The sequence below is a fragment of the Oncorhynchus gorbuscha genome, linkage group LG13 (genome assembly GCF_021184085.1).
Source record: "Oncorhynchus gorbuscha isolate QuinsamMale2020 ecotype Even-year linkage group LG13, OgorEven_v1.0, whole genome shotgun sequence".
In the NCBI taxonomy this organism is placed as follows: Eukaryota; Metazoa; Chordata; class Actinopteri; order Salmoniformes; family Salmonidae; genus Oncorhynchus; species Oncorhynchus gorbuscha.
The window spans coordinates 100,032,441-100,052,322 of NC_060185.1; the positions used below are offsets into that span (position 1 = coordinate 100,032,441).

A 19,882-nucleotide genomic window follows, 5' to 3' on the forward strand; every position below is an offset into this window, starting at 1 on the left:
TCCGTCAGTCTCTCTTCCGGGTTTCATCCCCAGTCTAACGGTCAAGCAGAGAGGGCCAATCAGACGATTGGTCGCATACTACGCAGCCTTTCTTTCAGAAACCCTGCGTCTTGGGCAGAACAGCTCCCCTGGGCAGAATACGCTCACAACTCGCTTCCTTCGTCTGCTACCGGGTTATCTCCGTTTCAGAGTAGTCTGGGTTACCAGCCTCCTCTATTCTCTTCCCAGCTTGCCGAGTCCAGCGTTCCCTCCGCTCAAGCGTTTGTCCAACGTTGTGAGCGCACCTGGAGGAGGGTGAGGTCTGCACTTTGCCGCTACAGGGCACAGACTGTGAGAGCCGCCAATAAACGCAGGATTAAGAGTCCTAGGTATTGTTGCGGCCAGAGAGTGTGGCTTTCCACTCGCAACCTTCCTCTTACGACAGCTTCTCGTAAGTTGACTCCGCGGTTCATTGGTCCGTTCCGTGTCTCCCAGGTCGTCAATCCTGTCGCTGTGCGACTGCTTCTTCCGCGACATCTTCGTCGCGTCCATCCTGTCTTCCATGTCTCCTGTGTTAAGCCCTTTCTTCGCACCCCGTTCGTCTTCCCTCCCCCCTCCCGTCCTTGTCGAGAGCGCACCTATTTACAAGGTACATAAGATCATGGACATGCGTTCTTGGGGACGGGGTCACCAATACTTAGTGGATTGGGAGGGTTACGGTCCTGAGGAGAGGAGTTGGGTTCCGTCTCGGGACGTGCTGGACCGTTCACTCATTGATGATTTCCTCCGTTGCCGCCAGGATTCCTCCTCGAGTGCGCCAGGAGGCGCTCGGTGAGTGGGGGGGTACTGTCATGTTTGTCATTTATTATCATGTCTTGTCCCTGTGCTTCCCATTCTATTCGTTTCCCTCTGCTGGTCTTATTAGGTTCTTTCCCTCTTTCTATCCCTCTCTCTCCCCTCCCTCTCTCACTCTCTCGCTCTCTCTTCTCTCTATCGTTCCGTTCCTGCTCCCAGCTGTTCCTATTCCCCTAATCATCATTTAGTCTTCCCACACCTGTTCCCGATCCTTTTCCCTGATTAGAGTCCCTATTTCACTCCTTGTTTCCCGTACCTGCCCTGTCGGATCCTCATTTATAATTCACCGTGCTGTGTCAATGTTTTGCCCTGTCGTGTCGTGTTTCCCTCAGATGCTGCGTGGTGAGCAGGTGTCTGAGTCTGCTAGGTTCAAGTGCCTTCCCGAGGCAACCTGCAGTTCTCGATCAAGTCTCCAGTCTGTTCTTGTCTTTACGTGTAGTATTATGCTTTTTGTTTTGTAAAGTTTATTCTGGATTAAATACTCTGTTTTCGCCAAGTCGCTTTTGGGTCCTCATTCACCTGCATGACAGGACTGGGACGAGGAGCTCGACGGGGCGCGGAAGCATGAATCTTCCAGTAAGTCACTAGCTGGTTCATTAAGAAAGCACTGGTAGAGGCAGAAAGTAACACTATCTCATCCACACACACACAGACACACAGACACACAAAATTAAATACAGAAATCTCTCATTTCCGTAAATTCTCACACACCCGAGTCAATACTTTGAAGAAGCACCTTTGGCAGCGATTACAGCTTTGAGTCGTCTTGGGTATGTCTGGATCAGCTTTAATCGTCTTGGGTATATCTGGATCAGCTTTGAGTCGTCTCAGGTATGTCTGTATCAGCTTTGAGTCGTCTTGGGTATGTCTGGATCAGCTTTGAGTCGTCTTGGGTATATCTGGATCAGCTTTGAGTCGTCTTGGGTATATCTGGATCAGTTTGAGTCGTCTCAGGTATGTCTGGATCAGTTTGAGTCGTATAATAACCCCAGATATATAGATATAGAATATAGATATAGAATATTTATAATAACCCAGATATATAGAATATTTATAATACCCCAGATATATAGATATAATATATATAATGTATATATTTCTGTATCTAATTTTTTAATACAATAATTTTGCAAACATATCTTAAAAAACATGGTTTTCACTTGGTCATTATTGGATATTGTGTGTAGATGGGTGAGAATAAATATTTAATCCATTTTGAAATCACGCTGTAAGAAAATTGTGGAATAAGTCAAAGTGTATGAACATTTTCTGAAGAAACATTGAAACATGAAGACAATCAGTGAAAAATGTACAATTCTGCACACAGAAAGTGCCATTAAAGAGGTGTCTGTACAGAGTCAGAGAGAAGAACGCTTCAAACACACAGACTGAGAAATGTAGGCAGGCCTCAACAAAACAGACATTTCAGACACAATTTCCAACAGGTCAAATCCTTGAAGTCACAGTAAAGCCAATGACAACATTTCCTTAGGGCTCTATTCAATGCACATCACAGAAGTTCAGCTTTTACAGCGTGATTGACAGTTAGAGGCATAGAGTTCCTGCTATAGTGGGAACTCTATGCCTCTAACTGTCAATCACGCTGTAAAGGCGTTACGCTACGGTAAAACTTGACATATGTCGGCTCCATTACCTTCATATTTCTATCATGGAATCTGTAACACCAAATGTAACCTGCCTAAATGACTACCGACCCGTAGCACTCATTGTCTGTAGCCATGAAATGCTTTGAAAGGCTGGTCATGACTCACATCAACACCATTATCCCAGAAACCCTAGACCCACTCCAATTTGCATACCGCCCCAACAGATCCACAGATGACCCAATCTCAATCCCACTCCACACTGCCCTTTCCCACCAGGACAAAAGGAACACCTATGTGAGAATGCTGTTCATTGACTACAGCTCAGTGTTCAACACCATAGTGCCCTCAAAGCTCATCACTAAGCTAAGGACCCTGGGACTAAACACCTCCCTCTGCAACTGGACCCTGGACTTCCTGACAGGCTGCCCCCAGGTGGTGAGGGTAGGTAACACATGTCAAGCTGATCAACACAGTGTACTCCCTGTTCACCCATGACTCCAACACCATCATTAAGTTTGCCCGATGACAACACAACCTATAGGGAGGTCAGAGAACTGACAGTGTGGTGCCAGGACAACAACCTCTCCCTCAACGTGATCAAGACAAAGGAGATGATTATGGACTTCAGGAAAAGGAGGACCAAGCACGCCCCCATTCTCATCGACGGGGCTGTAGTGGAGCAGGTTGAGAGCTTCAAGTTCCTTGGTGTCCACATCAACAAACTAACATGGTCCAAGCACATGACAAAACCTATTCCCACTCAGGAGACTGAAAAGATTTGGCATGGGGTCGTCAGATCCTCTAAAGGTTCTACAGCATCCTGACGGGTGGCATCACTGCCTGGTATAACAACTGCTCGGCCTCCGACCGCAAGGCACTTCAGAGTGTTGTGCCTACAGCCCAGTACATCACTGCCTGGTATAACAACTGCTCGGCCTCCGACCGCAAGGCACTTCAGAGTGTTGTGCGTACAGCCCAGTACATCACTGCCTGGTATAACAACTGCTCGGCCTCTGTCCGCAAGGCACTACAGAGGGTTGTGCGTACGGCCCAGTACATCACTGGGGCCAAGCTTCCTGCCATCCAGGAACTCTATACCAGACAGTGTCATAGAAAAGCCCTAAAAATTGTCAGACTACAACCACCCTAGTCATAGACTGTTCTCTCTGCTACTGCATGGCAAGCGGTACCGGAGCACCAAGTCTAGGTCCAAGAGGCTTCTAAACACCTTCTACCCCCCAAGACAATAAGACTCCTGAAAAGCTAATCAAATGGCTTCCAAGATTATTTGCACTGCCCCCAGTCACTTCAACTAACCGGTACCCCCTGTATATAGTATATTGCTTTTTAATTATTTTCATAAAACTGCATTGTTGGTTAAATCCTTTTGTATTTTAAAAGGACATAGTTTTCCATTCCCAGTTTTCCATTCCCACTGTACCTTTGTAGGGATCATAACGACTAAACAACAACCAGACGTGATGGATCCTGCAGAACCAGTTCCTCCACATGTCAGCCTGTCATCCAGAACATTCCAGTTGACAAGGAAACAACGGAACTTTCCAGTTGACACACTTTTAAACTGGAAGAACTTGTCCCGATTGGTGTTTTTAAATCACTGATGAAGGATCTTGAGACTGATTCCCTGACCTGTCAATGTTTTTAATTTGCTGTTTTATACTCTTGTGAATTCAATGTTTTTTTTACTAGATTACTTGTAGTTTTTCATGTTGTCTGTCTAAATTTTTTGTAATGACTTGCTGATGCCAATCTTGGCCAGGGCGTTCTTGAAAAGAGATCTCAATGAGCCCTTCCTGGTTAAATAAAAAAATAAAAATCCAGAACCTGACAGTTGACAAGGAACTTTCCAAATATTGTTTTAATTACAGATTTTTAAAAGATGGCCAAGTAAAAACAATAAAGATTATCCCATTTAAAAATACAATTTTGCCACCAAGGTACGCTACACAAGTCTTAAAGACTAGGGGGTTAAGTGCTCTACAGAAGACAAACAGGGAGCCCATAAGGTTTGGAGAAGGAATCGGGTGCATAGGAAACGGCTCAAAGTATATCGAGACAAATCGTTTACCGTCTCCTCAGCGTTTAGAAAGCAATAGAAGAGACAGTCAGTGTTTTGACAAGGCAACAGGAAGTGGTCTAAAGTCATGTTGAGGGGGCCAGGTGTGTCGCTGAGACGGTCATGTCTGGTTCAGCACTCTCCTTTACTCCGGATGAGAATGTTAGTCTTCCGCTCCCTGGGAACACACACAGAGCAGAATTTAAAAAACAAACACCGAGCGAAACAAGGCAGGCAGACCCCAACAAGACAGGTACGGAGCAAAGAGAGAAAGAGAAGTCAGTTGTTGAAAGCTTTAGTTGGATACTTACATGTTCTGAAAGCACAGCATGCATTCATTAGAGTAGTTGGTGCCGTCGCTTCCACAAACTGGCTCGAAGTTGCGGGGGCACATGGGCAAGTTGTACTGGGAACAGTCAGCCTGTTGGACAAAGACCATGAGGTGTTGGTAATATAGTGTACTGGGAACAGTCAGCCTGTTGGACAAAGACCAGACTATGTAATAAATGAGGTGTTGGTAATAGTGTACTGGGAACAGTCAACCTGTTGGACAAAGACCATGAGGTGTTGGTAATATAGTGTACTGGGAACAGTCAGCCTGTTGGACAAAGACCATGAGGTGTTGGTAATATAGTGTACTGGGAACAGTCTGTTGGACAAAGACCAGACTATGTAATAAATGAGGTGTTGGTAATAGTGTACTGGGAACAGTCAACCTGTTGGACAAAGACCATGAGGTGTTGGTAATATAGTGTACTGGGAACAGTCAGCCTGTTGGACAAAGACCAGACTATGTAATAAATGAGGTGTTGGTAATAGTGTACTGGGAACAGTCAACCTGTTGGACAAAGACCATGAGGTGTTGGTAATATAGTGTACTGGGAACAGTCAGCCTGTTGGACAAAGACCATGAGGTGTTGGTAATATAGTGTACTGGGAACAGTCAGCCTGTTGGACAAAGACCAGACTATGTAATAAATGAGGTGTTGGTAATAGTGTACTGGGAACAGTCAACCTGTTGGACAAAGACCATGAGGTGTTGGTAATATAGTGTACTGGGAACAGTCAGCCTGTTGGACAAAGACCAGACTATGTAATAAATGAGGTGTTGGTAATAGTGTACTGGGAACAGTCAACCTGTTGGACAAAGACCATGAGGTGTTGGTAATATAGTGTACTGGGAACAGTCAGCCTGTTGGACAAAGACCATGAGGTGTTGGTAATATAGTGTACTGGGAACAGTCAGCCTGTTGGACAAAGACCAGACTATGTAATAAATGAGGTGTTGGTAATAGTGTACTGGGAACAGTCAACCTGTTGGACAAAGACCCTGGTTAGTGTACTGGGAACAGTCAGACAAAGACCAGACTATGTAATAAATGAGGTGTTGGTAATAGTGTACTGGGAACAGTCAACCTGTTGGACAAAGACCATGAGGTGTTGGTAATATAGTGTACTGGGAACAGTCAGCCTGTTGGACAAAGACCAGACTATGTAATAAATGAGGTGTTGGTAATAGTGTACTGGGAACAGTCAACCTGTTGGACAAAGACCAGACTATGTAATAAATGTGTTGGTAATAGTGTACTGGGAACAGTCAACCTGTTGGACAAAGACCAGACTATGTAATAAATGTGTTGGTAATAGTGTACTGGGAACAGTCAACCTGTTGGACAAAGACCAGACTATGTAATAAATGTGTTGGTAATAGTGTACTGGGAACAGTCAACCTGTTGGACAAAGACCAGACTATGTAATAAATGTGTTGGTAATAGTGTACTGGGAACAGTCAACCTGTTGGACAAAGACCAGACTATGTAATAAATGTGTTGGTAATAGTGTACTGGGAACAGTCAACCTGTTGGACAAAGACCAGACTATGTAATAAATGTGTTGGTAATAGTGTACTGGGAACAGTCAACCTGTTGGACAAAGACCAGACTATGTAATAAATGTGTTGGTAATAGTGTACTGGGAACAGTCAACCTGTTGGACAAAGACCAGACTATGTAATAAATGTGTTGGTAATATAGTGTACTGGGAACAGTCACTGTTTTTGGTCCAACAGACTTATGTAATAAAGGACTTGTCTCAAATAAAGCGAGGTATTGGTAATGGTGTATTGGAATGAGCCAATATGAAGAGAACAGGGTTGTAATAGTGTACTGGTATAACACCATATGAAGAGAACATGGATAACAGGGAACAAACCATACCTTCCCTGCTCCTACCACTGGTGCAGTGCACCTGGGGTGTAGTCATGAGTCAGATTCTGTTAATATAATATATAATAATAATAATAATATGTTGTCGCTCTGGATAAGAGCGTCTGCTAAATGACTTAAATGTAAATGTAAATGTTGCAAAACGTTTCGCAATGGAAGCCAATTACAGTTTATTCTTGGAATCAAACAGATCGTTTGTTCAATAGAATTTTCGTTTATTGCAAAACATTTTACATTGAGTAAATTGTTAGTTTCAAAACGTTTCGCAACGTATTATATTATATATTATTATTATATTATATATATATTATTATATATTATATTATATTACATAATCCGACTAATGAATGCAGCCCTGAATGTAACGTCAACTAAGGAAGTGACTGTAAACATACGAGTGTACTTGGTGAACAACTGAATTTTGTCCAGAGGAAAACCCACACCACAGTTCTACATGAAGTAATCCGACACAGAGCAACGTGTTTTAGAAAGGCACATAGCCTTTCACTACACAAAGTAAACGCGTTTAGCCTGCTTACCTCTGTGGTTCCGTCTGGGAGACTCGCTCCTCGTGCCAAAACTAAAAACAGAGAAAGATGTTAAACCGGAGGCTCATTAAATTATTTAAACGTCAGATGTGATTTCCAGGAGTTCCAATCTAAACGACAAAAAGGTTCATGTTTTCTCTAGTCAAAAAAAATGCGCGTCGGTCATCAAGGCAGTTCCCTGGAGGGAGGGATCGACTGTGTGTTTGTCTAAACTGCTCTTAGAAGTTACTGTGCCGTTTTGTTTATAAAACTATTTGACTGCCACTTGGTACTAATTATGTAAAAGTCAAGATGAACAACACTCACCGGTAACACTGAGAAGACAAAGCGTCAGCCGTGTAAAGTTCCACATTCTATCCGTTGTGACGGTGCGTAGGCAGGTGACGCTCCCAGCCACCGGAGCCGTATTTATACCTTGTGGGTCTCCACCCCAACCGCTTAAGGATCGGCCCCTTTTTTTCAATGATTGCCTAAAATGACATTCCCAAATCTAACTGCCTGTAACTCAGGCCCTGAAGCAAGGATATGGTTATTATTGGTACCATTTGAAAGGAAACACTTTGAAGTTTGTGGAAATGTGAAATTAATGTAGGAGAATATAACAAATTAGATCTGGTAAAAGACAAGACAAAGAAAAAAACATTTATTTATCTTTGAAATGCAAGAGATGCAAGAGAGAGGCCATAATGTATTATTCTAGCCCAGGTGCAGTTTAGATTCTAGCCACTAGATGGAGGCAGTGTACATGCAAAGTTTTAGACGATCCAATGAACCATTGCATTTCTGTTCAAAATGTTGTATCAAGACTGCCCAAATGTGCCTAGTTGGTTTATTAATACATATTCAAGATCATAGCTGTGCACTCTCCTCAAACAATAGCATGGTATTATTTCACTGTAATAGCTACTGTAAATTGGACAGTGCAGTTAGATTAACAGGAATTTAAGCTTTCTGCCAATATCAGATATGTCTATGTCCTGGGAAATGCTCTTGTTACTTACAACATCATGCTAATCGCATTAGCCTACGTTAACTCAACCGTCTCGCAGGGGACCCACCAATCCTGAAGAAGTTGGTTCGTCACTAGTTACCACAGTCACAAATCATTAACCCCGACTATTTGTAGAATGTATCTTCTTAAAATGTGCCTAACCCTCTTAACCTTACATTTGAATGAAATGTGTCTATGGAAACTAGTGAGAACACCACTCAGAGAGATGTGTCCTGTACGTGTACATTGTGAGAGTGTTGTGATTAAGCATCCCAAAGTGACTTACATCAATTTATTCCCCCCAAAACATCTGGAGGATCTAATATTTTTTTTTCACCTTTATTTAACCAGGTAGGCTAGTTGAGAACAAGTTCTCATTTGCAACTGCGACCTGGCCAAAATAAAGCATAGCAGTGTGAACAGACAACAGAGTTACACATGGAGTAAACAATTAACAAGTCCATTTTTTAATTATTTTTTTATATTTTATTTTTTACCTTTATTTTACTAGGCAAGTCAGTTAAGAACACATTCTTATTTTCAATGACGGCCTAGGAACAGTATGCCCTCCGATTTGACACACTGAACTCTGTCTGCAAAGTAGTTGGTGAACCAGGCAAGGCAGTCATCAGAAAAACAGAGTCGAAAGCCTTGGCGAGGTCGATGAAGACGGCTGCACAGTACTGTCTTTTATCGATGGCGGTTATGATATCTTTTAGTACCTTGAGTGTGGCTGAGGTGCACCCGTGACCGGCTCCGAAACCAGATTGCACAGCGGAGAAGGTACGGTGGGATTCGAGATGGTCAATGACCTGTTTGTTGACTTGGCTTTCGAAGACCTTAGATAGGCAGGGCAGGATGGATATAGGTCTGTAACAGTTTGGGTCCAGGGTGTCTCCCCCTTTGAAGAGGGGGATGACTGCGGCAGCTTTCCAATCCTTGGGGATCTCAGACGATATGAAAGAGAGGTTAAACAGGCTGGTAATAGGGGTTGCGACAATAGCGGCGGATAGTTTCAGAAATAGAGGGTCCAGATTGTCAAGCCCAGCTGATTTGTACGGGTCCAGGTTTTGCAGGTTGGAGTAGCCAGGCGGAAGGCATGGCCAGCCATTGAGAAATGCTTGTTGAAGTTTTCGATAATCATGGATTTATCGGTGGTGACCGTGTTACCTAGCCTCAGTGCAGTGGGCAGCTGGGAGGAGGTGCTCTTGTTCTCCATGGACTTCACAGTGTCCCGGTACTTTTTGGAGTTGGAGCTACAGGATGCAAATTTCTCCCTGAAGAAGCTGGCCTTTGCTTTCCTGACTGACTGCGTGTATTGGTTCCTGACTTCCCCTGAACAATTGCATATCGTGGGGAGTATTCGATGCTATTGCAGTCCGCCACAGCATGTTTTTGTGCTGGTCAAGGACAGTCAGGTCTGGAGTGAACCAAGGGCTATATCAGTTCTTAGTTCTGCATTTTTTGAACGGAGCATGCTTATCTAAAATGGTGAGGAAGTTACTTTTAAAGAATGACCAGGCATCCTCAACTGACGGGATGAGGTCAATGTCCTTCCAGGATACCCGGGCCAGGTCGATTAGAAAGGCCTGCTCACAGAAGTGTTTTAGGGAGCGTTTGACAGTGATGAGGGGTGGTCGTTTGACTGCGGATCCGTAGCGGATGCAGAGATCCTGAGATCCTGGTTGAAGACAGCGGAGGTGTATTTGGAGGGCCAGTTGGTCAGGATGACGTCTATGAGGGTGCCCTTGTTTACAGATTTAGGGTTGTACCTGGTGGGTTCCTTAATGATTTGTGTGAGATTGAGGGCATCTAGCTTAGATTGTAGGACTGTATGGGAACATAGGCTACCCAAGCTGTTCCTTTCTAGATAACAATGATTCTATAACAACAACATCAGCCTATCAGTAGTAGCCAGTTAGCTAGCTATCTAACTACAAAGCTAACCAGTTTGCTAGATACACTATATATACAAAAGTATGTGAACAACCCCTTCAAATTAGTGGATTGAGCTATTTCAGCCACACCGTTGCTGACAGGTGTATAAAATCGAGTACACAGCCATGCAATCTCCAAAGACAAACATTGGCAGTTGAATGGCCTTACTGAAGAGCTCAGTCACTTTCAACGTGGCACTGTCATAGGATGCCACCTTTCCAACAAGTCAGTGTGTCAATTTTCTGCCCTGCTAGAGCTGCGCCGGTCAACTGTAAGTGCTGTGAAGTGGAAACATCTAGGAACAACAACCGCTCAGTCGACAAGTGGTAGGCCACACAAGCTCACAGAACGGGACAGCTGAGTGCTCAAGCACGTAAAAATCATCTGTCCTCGGTTTCAACACTCACTACCGAGTTCCAAACTGCCTCTGGAAGTAACATCAGCACAAGAACTGTTCCGTCAGGAGCTTTATGAAATGGGTTTCCATGGCCGAGCAGCCGCACCCAAGCCTAAGATCACCATGCGCAATGCCAAGCGTCGGCTGGAGTGGTGTAAAAATGGTGTGGAAGAACTTGACTGGCCTGCACAGAGCCCTGACCTCAACCACACCACCTGGTATTGTATTGAACCCAGTTTGTTTCTAAATGGTTACAACACCACCTGGTATTGTATTGACCCCAGTTTGTTTCTGAAGGGTTACAACACCACCTGGTATTGTATTACATTTACATTACATTTAAGTCATTTAGCAGACGCTCTTATCCAGAGCGACTTACAAATTGGTGCATTCACCTTTTGACATCCAGTGGAACAGCCACTTTACAATAGTGCATCTAAATCTATTAAGGGGGGGTTGAGAAGGGTTACTTTATCCTATCCAAGGTATTCCTTAAAGAGGTGGGGTTTCACGTGTCTCCGGAAGGTGGTGATTGACTCCGCTGTCCTGGCGTCGTGAGGGAGTTTGTTCCACCATTGGGGGGCCAGAGCAGCGAACAGTTTTGACTGGGCTGAGCGGGAACTGTACTTCCTCAGTGGTAGGGAGGCGAGCAGGCCAGAGGTGGATGAACGCAGTGCCCTTGTTTGGGTGTAGGGCCTGATCAGAGCCTGGAGGTACTGAGGTGCCGTTTCCCTCACAGCTCCGTAGGCAAGCACCATGGTCTTGTAGCGGATGCTAGCTTCAACTGGAAGCCAGTGGAGAGAGCGGAGGAGCGGGGTGACGTGAGAGAACTTGGGAAGGTTGAACACCAGACGGGCTGCGGCGTTCTGGATGAGTTGTAGGGGTTTAATGGCACAGGCAGGGAGCCCAGCCAACAGCGAGTTGCAGTAATCCAGATGGGAGATGACAAGTGCCTGGATTAGGACCTGCGCCGCTTTCTGTGTGAGGCAGGGTCGTACTCTGCGGATGTTGTAGAGCATGAACCTACAGGAACGGGCCACCGCCTTGATGTTAGTTGAGAACGACAGAGTGTTGTCCAGGATCACGCCAAGGTTCTTAGCGCTCTGGGAGGAGAACGCAATGGAGTTGTCAACCGTGATGGCGAGATCATGGAACGGGCAGTCCTTCCCCGGGAGGAAGAGCAGCTCCGTCTTGCCGAGGTTCAGCTTGAGGTGGTGATCCGTCATCCACACTGATATGTCTGCCAGACATGCAGAGATGCGATTCGCCACCTGGTCATCAGAAGGGGGAAAGGAGAAGATTAATTGTGTGTCGTCTGCATAGCAATGATAGGAGAGACCATGTGAGGTTATGACAGAGCCAAGTGACTTGGTGTATAGCGAGAATAGGAGAGGGCCTAGAGTTAAACAGTGTCTTATCTAATTGGGAGAAAATAGATTTGGGATTGTCAAGACAAGAGAACACATCCTCCCTAGGACCGTGCCCCAGGACTACCTGACATGATGGCTCCTTGCTGTCCCCAGTCCACCTGACTGTGCTGCTGCTCCAGTTTCAACTGTTCTGCCTTATTATTATTTGACCATGCTGGTCATTTATGAACATTTGAACATCTTGGTCATGTTCTGTTATAATCTCTACCCGGCACAGCCAGAAGAGGACTGGCCACCCCACATAGCCCGGTTCCTCTCTAGGTTTCTTCCTAGGTTTTGGCCTTTCTAGGGAGTTTTTCCTAGCCACCGTGCTTTTACACCTGCATTGTTTGCTGTTTGGGGTTTTAGGCTGGGTTTCTGTACAGCACTTTGAGATATCAGCTGATGTACGAAGGGCTATATAAATAAATTTGATTTGATTTGATACGAAGGCCTTAGATAAGACTTAGTCAGAAAAAGTGGACAAATCTATGTCTAGCCATGAGTTGAACTTGTGTTTTATTGACAACTGGGGAAAGATGAAGGTTCTTCATTATTTCCTTCTCTTTTGTTATTTTTTTTTATCCCTAAATAATTCACTGTGTCTTTGATCTGTCCGGTGGTATTGTGTAGAACCATATTAAAGTCTCCCCCAAAATATCAGCTTTGCAGAAGGAAAATGACCTTCGAATGAATTTGCATTCTCTTCTATATCTTCCAATAGGTTTTCATTTGCATTTCTTGAATTATAACCATAAACATTACAGAATAAGAACTGTTTTCCAGCAGTTTCAATTACTAAAAAGATCCCAGTGACCTCTTGTATCAGTCTTAGTTGTTGATACTTTACCATTAAACTTGTTTTTGAGAACAGCGACCCCTGGTCTGTAATTGTAATAAAATGTGATTTGATTGGCAGAATGATCTGCACCATGTAATTACATTCGATCCACTGGTCTTTACAAAATTGCACATTCTATGAGCATGAATAGCATTCTTGTAAGAAAATCAAATCTGACTTGTTTAGGCCCTCAATAGATTTAGAGCGTCTAAAACTGAGCGCAGTGACTTGTTTAGGCCATCAATAGATTTAGAGCGTCTAGTACTGAGCAGTGACTCGTTTAGGCCCTCAATAAATTGTGTTGTCTCTGATCATGCATTCAAGGTTCTCGTTCTCTCGTTCGTTTTCACTGTTAGAGCCCCAATTATGTTTTGTTGTAGCTCAAGTAAAGATGGTTCTGTGTTTGCTCTCTTTGGTACAGGGCTGAATGGTGAAAAACCGTTTCCATCTGTTGTCATTTCCTGTTCAGAAGGAGTACTCATTGAGCCGGCTCACTGCATTGAGCCGGGTAACAGTGTTCTGTTACCATTTTCGGGGACCACCTTTTGGCTCGTGATCTTTTGGCTCCTATTAGAACTAATGGCAACAACAATAAAGTTAACAAAAGTGCCGGAGAGAGAAATTTTGGATTTTAGATTTTCAATCTGATACCAGATGATTCTGTTAAAGTTGTGTTTAAATTGCATCCTAATCTCCCACATTGTAATCTCATTTATTACACTTTTAGTAGAGACACCTCAAACAAAATAGTTGTATTTTAACCTGGTAAATTGACTGAGAACACGTACTCATTTACAGCAACGACCTGGGGAATAGTTACAGGGGAAAGGAATGAGACAATTGTAAGTGATTAGGTGGCCGTGATGGTTTGAAGGCCAGACTGGGAATTTATCCAGGACACTGGGGTTAACACCCCTACTCGTACGATACGTGCCATGGGATCTTTTAGTGACCACTGAGAGTCAGGACACCTGTTTAACGTCCCATCCGAAAGACAGCACCCTACACCAATCACTACCCTGGGATTTTTTTTTTAGACCAAAGGAAAGAGTGCCTCCTACTGGCCCTCCAACACCACTTCAAGCAGCATCTGGTCTCCCATCCAGGGATTGACCAGGACCAACCCTGCTTAGCTTCAGAAGCATGCCAGCAGTGGTATGCAGGGTGATATGCTGATGGCTACTAAAAGTCTACGAAATCCAGTGTTCCAGTTATATACTACAGTGTTTTGACCAGGCTGTGGCAGAGAGAGCAGATAACAGCCATTAGAGATAGTGTTTCTGCTGAGGCTGTTAAGGTGTGAAGGACATGCGGCATTGGTTGTTGAAGCAACAGATAAATATGTGTGTCCTGGTGCCAATGAAGAGGTTTACGCGGGCTGATAAAAGCTTTCAAGGTCACTCTTCACGACTGTCTTTAGTGTGCTTGGACCATGTTAGTTTGTTGTTGATGTGGACACCAAGGAACTTGAAGCTCTCAACCTGCTCTACTGCAACCCCGTCTATGAGAATGGGGGCGTGCTCCATCCTCCTTTGCCTGTAGTCCACAATAATCTGCTTTGTCTTGATCATATGATATGTTGCGATTTTACAATTCGCTAAATGTATGATGTGTTACGAATTCCAATTTGTTGTGGCTAACAGTTAGCTAGGCGGCTAACCGTTAGCTAGGCGGCTAACCGTTAGCTAACCGGCTAACCGCTAGGCGGCTAACCGCTAGCTAGGCAGCTAACCGTTAGCTAGGCGGCTAACCGTTAGCTAGGCGGCTAACGTTAAGGTTAGGAGTTAGGTTAGGGGTTAGGGAAAGGGAAAAGGTTAGCTAATATGGTAAGCAGTTGCAAAGTAACAAAAAAGTAGTAAGTAGATGCTAATTAGCTAAAATTGTCCGGTTTTGAGATTTAAACACACAACCGTTGGGTTGCTAGACGTTCGCATGACATGCCTACCCATCCACCCTGATCAACCACCCTACTTTCGTTTTGCATTAATTGAGCTTTTGTCTTATGTAACCATAACAATCGTAACATATCATACTAATTTGAGTGTTTTGGATTTACATGTATTATGTTATGTCTAGTCTATGAGACCAGGCTGATTTCCTCACCAGCAGAAATAAGAGTTTATTTGTGCCTGTCCTCAAGACTCCGCATCCCAAACTGATACTGTTGGGTTGTACTTTACATTAATAAAGGCTGACAGCAAACTGTCTTGAATGTCAAATAGTGGATTTGGGCATTTCAGCATCTCAACCGGTCAGCAGTGAATGGTTTGGTTAGTCCTGGCCTTTTCCTGAGAGGCTGATTAGGATGAAATGTTTTCTGTGTAACCTGCTGAGAGAAGGGCTGCATGGGCCGAGGAGAACTGACACAGAAACAGACTGCAGGAACACACAGTCAGGGAAGTTGACCCCACAGAAACAGACTGCAGGAACACACCGTCAGGGAAGTTGACCCCACAGAAACAGACTGCAGGAACATACACCACACACACACACACACCAGCCAGTCAGCAGGGTTCTCTGTTCATTGCGCAGACAGGAACAAAGAACTCTGCAGGAAACAAAAAGGTGGAGAGGTCATGATTAACAACTCATGGTGTGATTGTGGTAACGTACAGGAACTCATGTCCTTTTGTTGTCCTGATCTGGAATACCTCACCGTCAAATACCAACCGCATTACCTCCTAAGAGAATTATCTTCGGGTTATAGTCACTGCCGTGTACATTACCCCACAGGCCGACACCCCGACGACTCTTAAGGAGTGTTAACCATTGCTAGGCCCAGACGGCATCACTAGCCGCGTCCTCAGAGCATGCGCAGACCAGCTGGCTGGAGTGTTTACGGACCTATTCAATCTCTCCCTATCTCAGTTTGCTGTCCCCACTTGCTTCACGATGACCCCCTGTTACGCACGCCTCTATGAAGAGGGAACGCAACACCCCCATCATTCCTGTCCCCACTTGCTTCACGATGACCCCCATCATTCCTGTCCCCACTTGCTTCACGATGACCCCCATCATTCCTGTCCCCACTTGCTTCACGATGACCCCCATCATTCCTGTCCCCACTTGCTTCACGATGACCCCCATCATTCCTGTCCCCACTTGCTTCACGATGACCCCCATCATTCCTGTCCCCACTTGCTTCACGATGACCCCCATCATTCCTGTCCCCACTTGCTTCACGATGACCCCCATCATTCCTGTTCCCACTTGCTTCACGATGACCCCCATCATTCCTGTCCCCACTTGCTTCACGATGACCCCCATCATTCCTGTTCCCACTTGCTTCACGATGACCCCCATCATTCCTGTCCCCACTTGCTTCACGATGACCCCCATCATTCCTGTCCCCACTTGCTTCACGATGACCCCCATCATTCCTGTCCCCACTTGCTTCACGATGACCCCCATCATTCCTGTCCCCACTTGCTTCACGATGGCCCCCATCATTCCTGTCCCCACTTGCTTCACGATGACCCCCATCATTCCTGTCCCCACTTGCTTCACGATGACCCCCATCATTCCTGTTCCCAAGAAAGTGAAAGTATCTGAACTAAAAGTCTCTCGCCAAATAGCCCTCACTTCTGTCAACATGAAGTCCTTTGAGAGGCTGGTTAAGGATCATATCAGCTCTTCATTACCTGACACACTAGACCCACTTCACTTTGCTTACCGCCCTAATAGGTCCACAGACGATGCATCTCCATCACACATTGCCCAATATGGACAAGAGGAAAAAGTATGGAAGAATACTTTTCATCAACGACAGCTCAGCCTTCAACGCCATAGTGCCTGCCCTCCAAGCTCATCACTTAGCCTTCAACACCATAGTGCCTGCCCTCCAAGCTCATCACTTAGCCTTCAACACCATAGTGCCTGCCCTCCAAGCTCATCACTCAGCCTTCAACACCATAGTGCCTGCCCTCCAAGCTCATCACTCTACCTTCAACACCATAGTGCCTGCCCTCCAAGCTCATCACTCTACCTTCAACACCATAGTGCCTGCCCTCCAAGCTTATCACTCAGTCTTCAACACCATAGTGCCTGCCCTCCAAGCTCATCACTCTACCTTCAACGCCATAGTGCCTGCTCTCCAAGCTCATCACTCAGCCTTCAACACCATAGTGCCTGCCCTCCAAGCTCATCACTCTACCTTCAACACCATAGTGCCTGCCCTCCAAGCTCATCACTCTACCTTCAACACCATAGTGCCTGCTCTCCAAGCTCATCACTCAGCCTTCAACACCATAGTGCCTGCCCTCCAAGCTCATCACTCTACCTTCAACACCATAGTGCCTGCCCTCCAAGCTCATCACTCTACCTTCAACGCCATAGTGCCTGCCCTCCAAGCTCATCACTTACCTTAAGGCTCTGGGTCTGAACATCTCCCTGTTCACCTGGTCCCTCCTGTCCTCCCTGTTCACCTGGTCCCTCCTGTCCTCCCTGTTCACCTGGTCCCTCCTGTCCTCCCTGTTCACCTGGTCCCTCCTGTCCTCCCTGTTCACCTGGTCCCTCCTGTCCTCCCTGTTCACCTGGTCCCTCCTATCCTCCCTGTTCACCTGGTCCCTCCTGTCCTCCCTGTTCACCTGCTCCCTCCTGTCCTCCCTGTTCACCTGGTCCCCCTCAACGTCTCCCTCAACGTCTCCCTCAACGTCTCCCTCAACGTCAACAAAATGAAGAGAGACAGCAGAGAGAGCACTTCCACAGGGTCAAAATAGGGACCTGAAATGGTCCCTTTACACAGACAGTGTTGTGAAGAAGGCTCAACGGTACCTCTTCAACCTCAAGGGACTGAAGAAATTTGGCTTGGCCTCTATCACAGCCTGGTATGGCAATTTCACCCTCTGCAATTGCAGGGCTTTGCCAGAGGGTGGTGCTGTCAGCCCAACGCATCACCGGGGGCACACTACCTGTCCTCCAGGACATCTACAGCACCCGATGTCACAAGAAGGCCAAGAAGATCATCAAGGACAACAACCACCCGAGCCATGGCCTGTTCACCCCGCTATCATCCAGAAGGCGAGGTCAGTACAGGTGCATCAAAGCAGGGACCGAGAGACTGAAAAACAGTTTCTTTCTCCAGGCCATCACTAGTCTACCTTTGCCCAGGACCCTGCCTTGAACCTTAGTCACTGTTACGGCTACCACCCGATACTCTACCCTGCCTTGAACCTTAGTCACTGTTACGGCTACCACCCGGTACTCTACCCTGCCTTGAACCTTAGTCACTGTTACGGGTAGTCCACCTTGAACCTTAGTCACTGTTACGGCTACCACCCGGTACTCTACCCTGAACCTTAGTCACTGTTACGGCTACCACCCAGTACTCTACCCTGCTCGTTACTGTATATATTCTGTTGATCTAGACTCCAGGGGCTACTGTATACGGTACCAGCCAATAGTTACTGTATATATTCTGTTGATCTAGTCTCCAGGAGCTACTGTATACGGTACCAGCCAATAGTTACTGTATATATTCTGTTGATCTAGTCTCCAGGAGCTACTGTATACGGTACCAGCCAATAGTTACTGTATATATTCTGTTGATCTAGTCTCCAGGAGCTACTGCATACGGTACCAGCCAATAGTTACTGTATATATTCTGTTGATCTAGTCTCCAGGAGCTCTGTTGTATATATTCTGTTGATCTAGTCTCCAGGAGCTACTGTATACAGTACCAGCCAATAGTTACTGTATATATTCTGTTGATCTACTCTCCAGGAGCTACTGCATACGGTACCAGCCAATAGTTACTGTATATATTCTGTTGATCTAGACTCCAGGAGCTACTGCATACGGTACCAGCCAATAGTTACTGTATATATTCTGTTGATCTACTCTCCAGGAGCTACTGCATACGGTACCAGCCAATAGTTACTGTATATATTCTGTTGATCTACTCTCCAGGAGCTACTGCATACGGTACCAGCCAATAGTTACTGTATATATTCTGTTGATCTAGTCTCCAGGAGCTACTGTATACAGTACCAGCCAATAGTTACTGTATATATTCTGTTGATCTAGTCTCCAGGAGCTACTGCATACGGTACCAGCCAAAAGGTTGGACACACCTACTCATTCAAGGATTTTTCTTTATTTTTACTATTTTCTACATTGTGGAATAATAGTGAAGACATCAAAACTATTAAATAACACATTTGAAATCATGTAGTAACCAAACAAGTGTTATAAACAAATCAAAAGATATTTTGTTATTTGAGATTCTTCAAAGTAGCCACCCTTTGTCTTGATCACAGCTTTGTAAACTCTTGGCACACACACAAAAAGCACATTTTAAATTCACACTGGTATAATTCACACTGGTACATGTGTGAAATAGGACAGATATAATCAACTACCACATCCTGATCGTTATTACACAAGTCCCAGTCAACAAGCAGCTGAAACACACACAGACAGACATCTCATGAGTTCAAATTAACGTCCCAGTCAACAAGCAGCTGAAACACACACAGACAGCCATCTCATGAGTTCATATTAACGTCCCAGTCAACAAGCAGCTGAAACACACACAGACAGCCATCTCATGAGTTCATATTAACGTCACCGTCATTGGCTGCTGAATAACTCTAGTTCCAGCAACAATTATTAAAGGAAACGATGTCAGACTCCCTTCACTACCTCATTACTCATTGGTGTAGACAAGCTAGGTCCCCCATATACCGGTGCAGAGGGCATGGTGTAGGAATGGTGGTGGAAGGCTACTCTGCATACCAAATGGCACCCTATTCCCTATATATAGTGCACTACTTTTGACAAGCCACTAGGGAATAGGGCTCTAACCAAAAGTAGTGCAGTCTATAAGGAATAGGCTACCATTTGAGAGGTAGGTACATATTGGTCTGGGTTTTGAAAGACCTCATGCAAACATGTTTAATGCATTGGAAGTCGACAGTGATTCTTTGTATAGTCACTTCACCCCTACCTGTACCCCTGCACATTGACTCTGGTACTCCCTGTATTTAGCCTCTTATTGTAATTTTATTGTGTTACT

General features: G+C 45.2%; 1 protein-coding gene and 1 long non-coding RNA gene across 4 annotated transcripts; both read right to left on the reverse strand.

The window, feature by feature from the left end:
- Window positions 1-4,302: 4,302 nt before the first annotated feature.
- On the reverse strand, window positions 4,303-7,704 carry LOC123994219 (serine protease inhibitor Kazal-type 1-like). Its single transcript, XM_046296755.1, has 4 exons — window positions 7,598-7,704; window positions 7,283-7,323; window positions 4,830-4,939; window positions 4,303-4,696 (listed from the first exon to the last, which is right to left on the reverse strand). The coding sequence occupies exons 1-4, from the start codon at window positions 7,641-7,643 to the stop codon at window positions 4,651-4,653; spliced, it is 243 nt and encodes an 80-aa protein (XP_046152711.1). The 5' UTR covers window positions 7,644-7,704; the 3' UTR covers window positions 4,303-4,650.
- LOC123994220 lies at window positions 4,962-6,928 on the reverse strand. 3 transcript variants are annotated; one of them, XR_006831603.1, is made up of 5 exons: window positions 5,935-6,928; window positions 5,656-5,765; window positions 5,534-5,588; window positions 5,235-5,466; window positions 4,962-5,116 (listed from the first exon to the last, which is right to left on the reverse strand). It is a non-coding gene; the product is annotated as an uncharacterized LOC123994220 (long non-coding RNA). The 3 variants fall into 3 exon arrangements; XR_006831602.1 differs by having other exon boundaries at window positions 5,534-5,765; XR_006831604.1 differs by lacking the exon at window positions 4,962-5,116 and having other exon boundaries at window positions 5,235-5,289; window positions 5,357-5,466; window positions 5,534-5,765.
- Window positions 7,705-19,882: the final 12,178 nt, after the last annotated feature.

Excerpts from the sequence above, each read along its gene's own strand:
- LOC123994219 (XM_046296755.1), bottom strand. The coding sequence starts at position 7,643 with ATGTGGAACTTTACACGGCTGACGCTTTGTCTTCTCAGTGTTACCG. Across the intron at positions 4,940-7,282 it reads TCCCAGACGGAACCACAGAG|GCTGACTGTTCCCAGTACAA; the intron begins GTAAGCAGGCTA and ends TTTGTCCAACAG. Across the intron at positions 4,697-4,829 it reads ATGCTGTGCTTTCAGAACAT|GGAGCGGAAGACTAACATTC; the intron begins GTAAGTATCCAA and ends GTGTGTTCCCAG.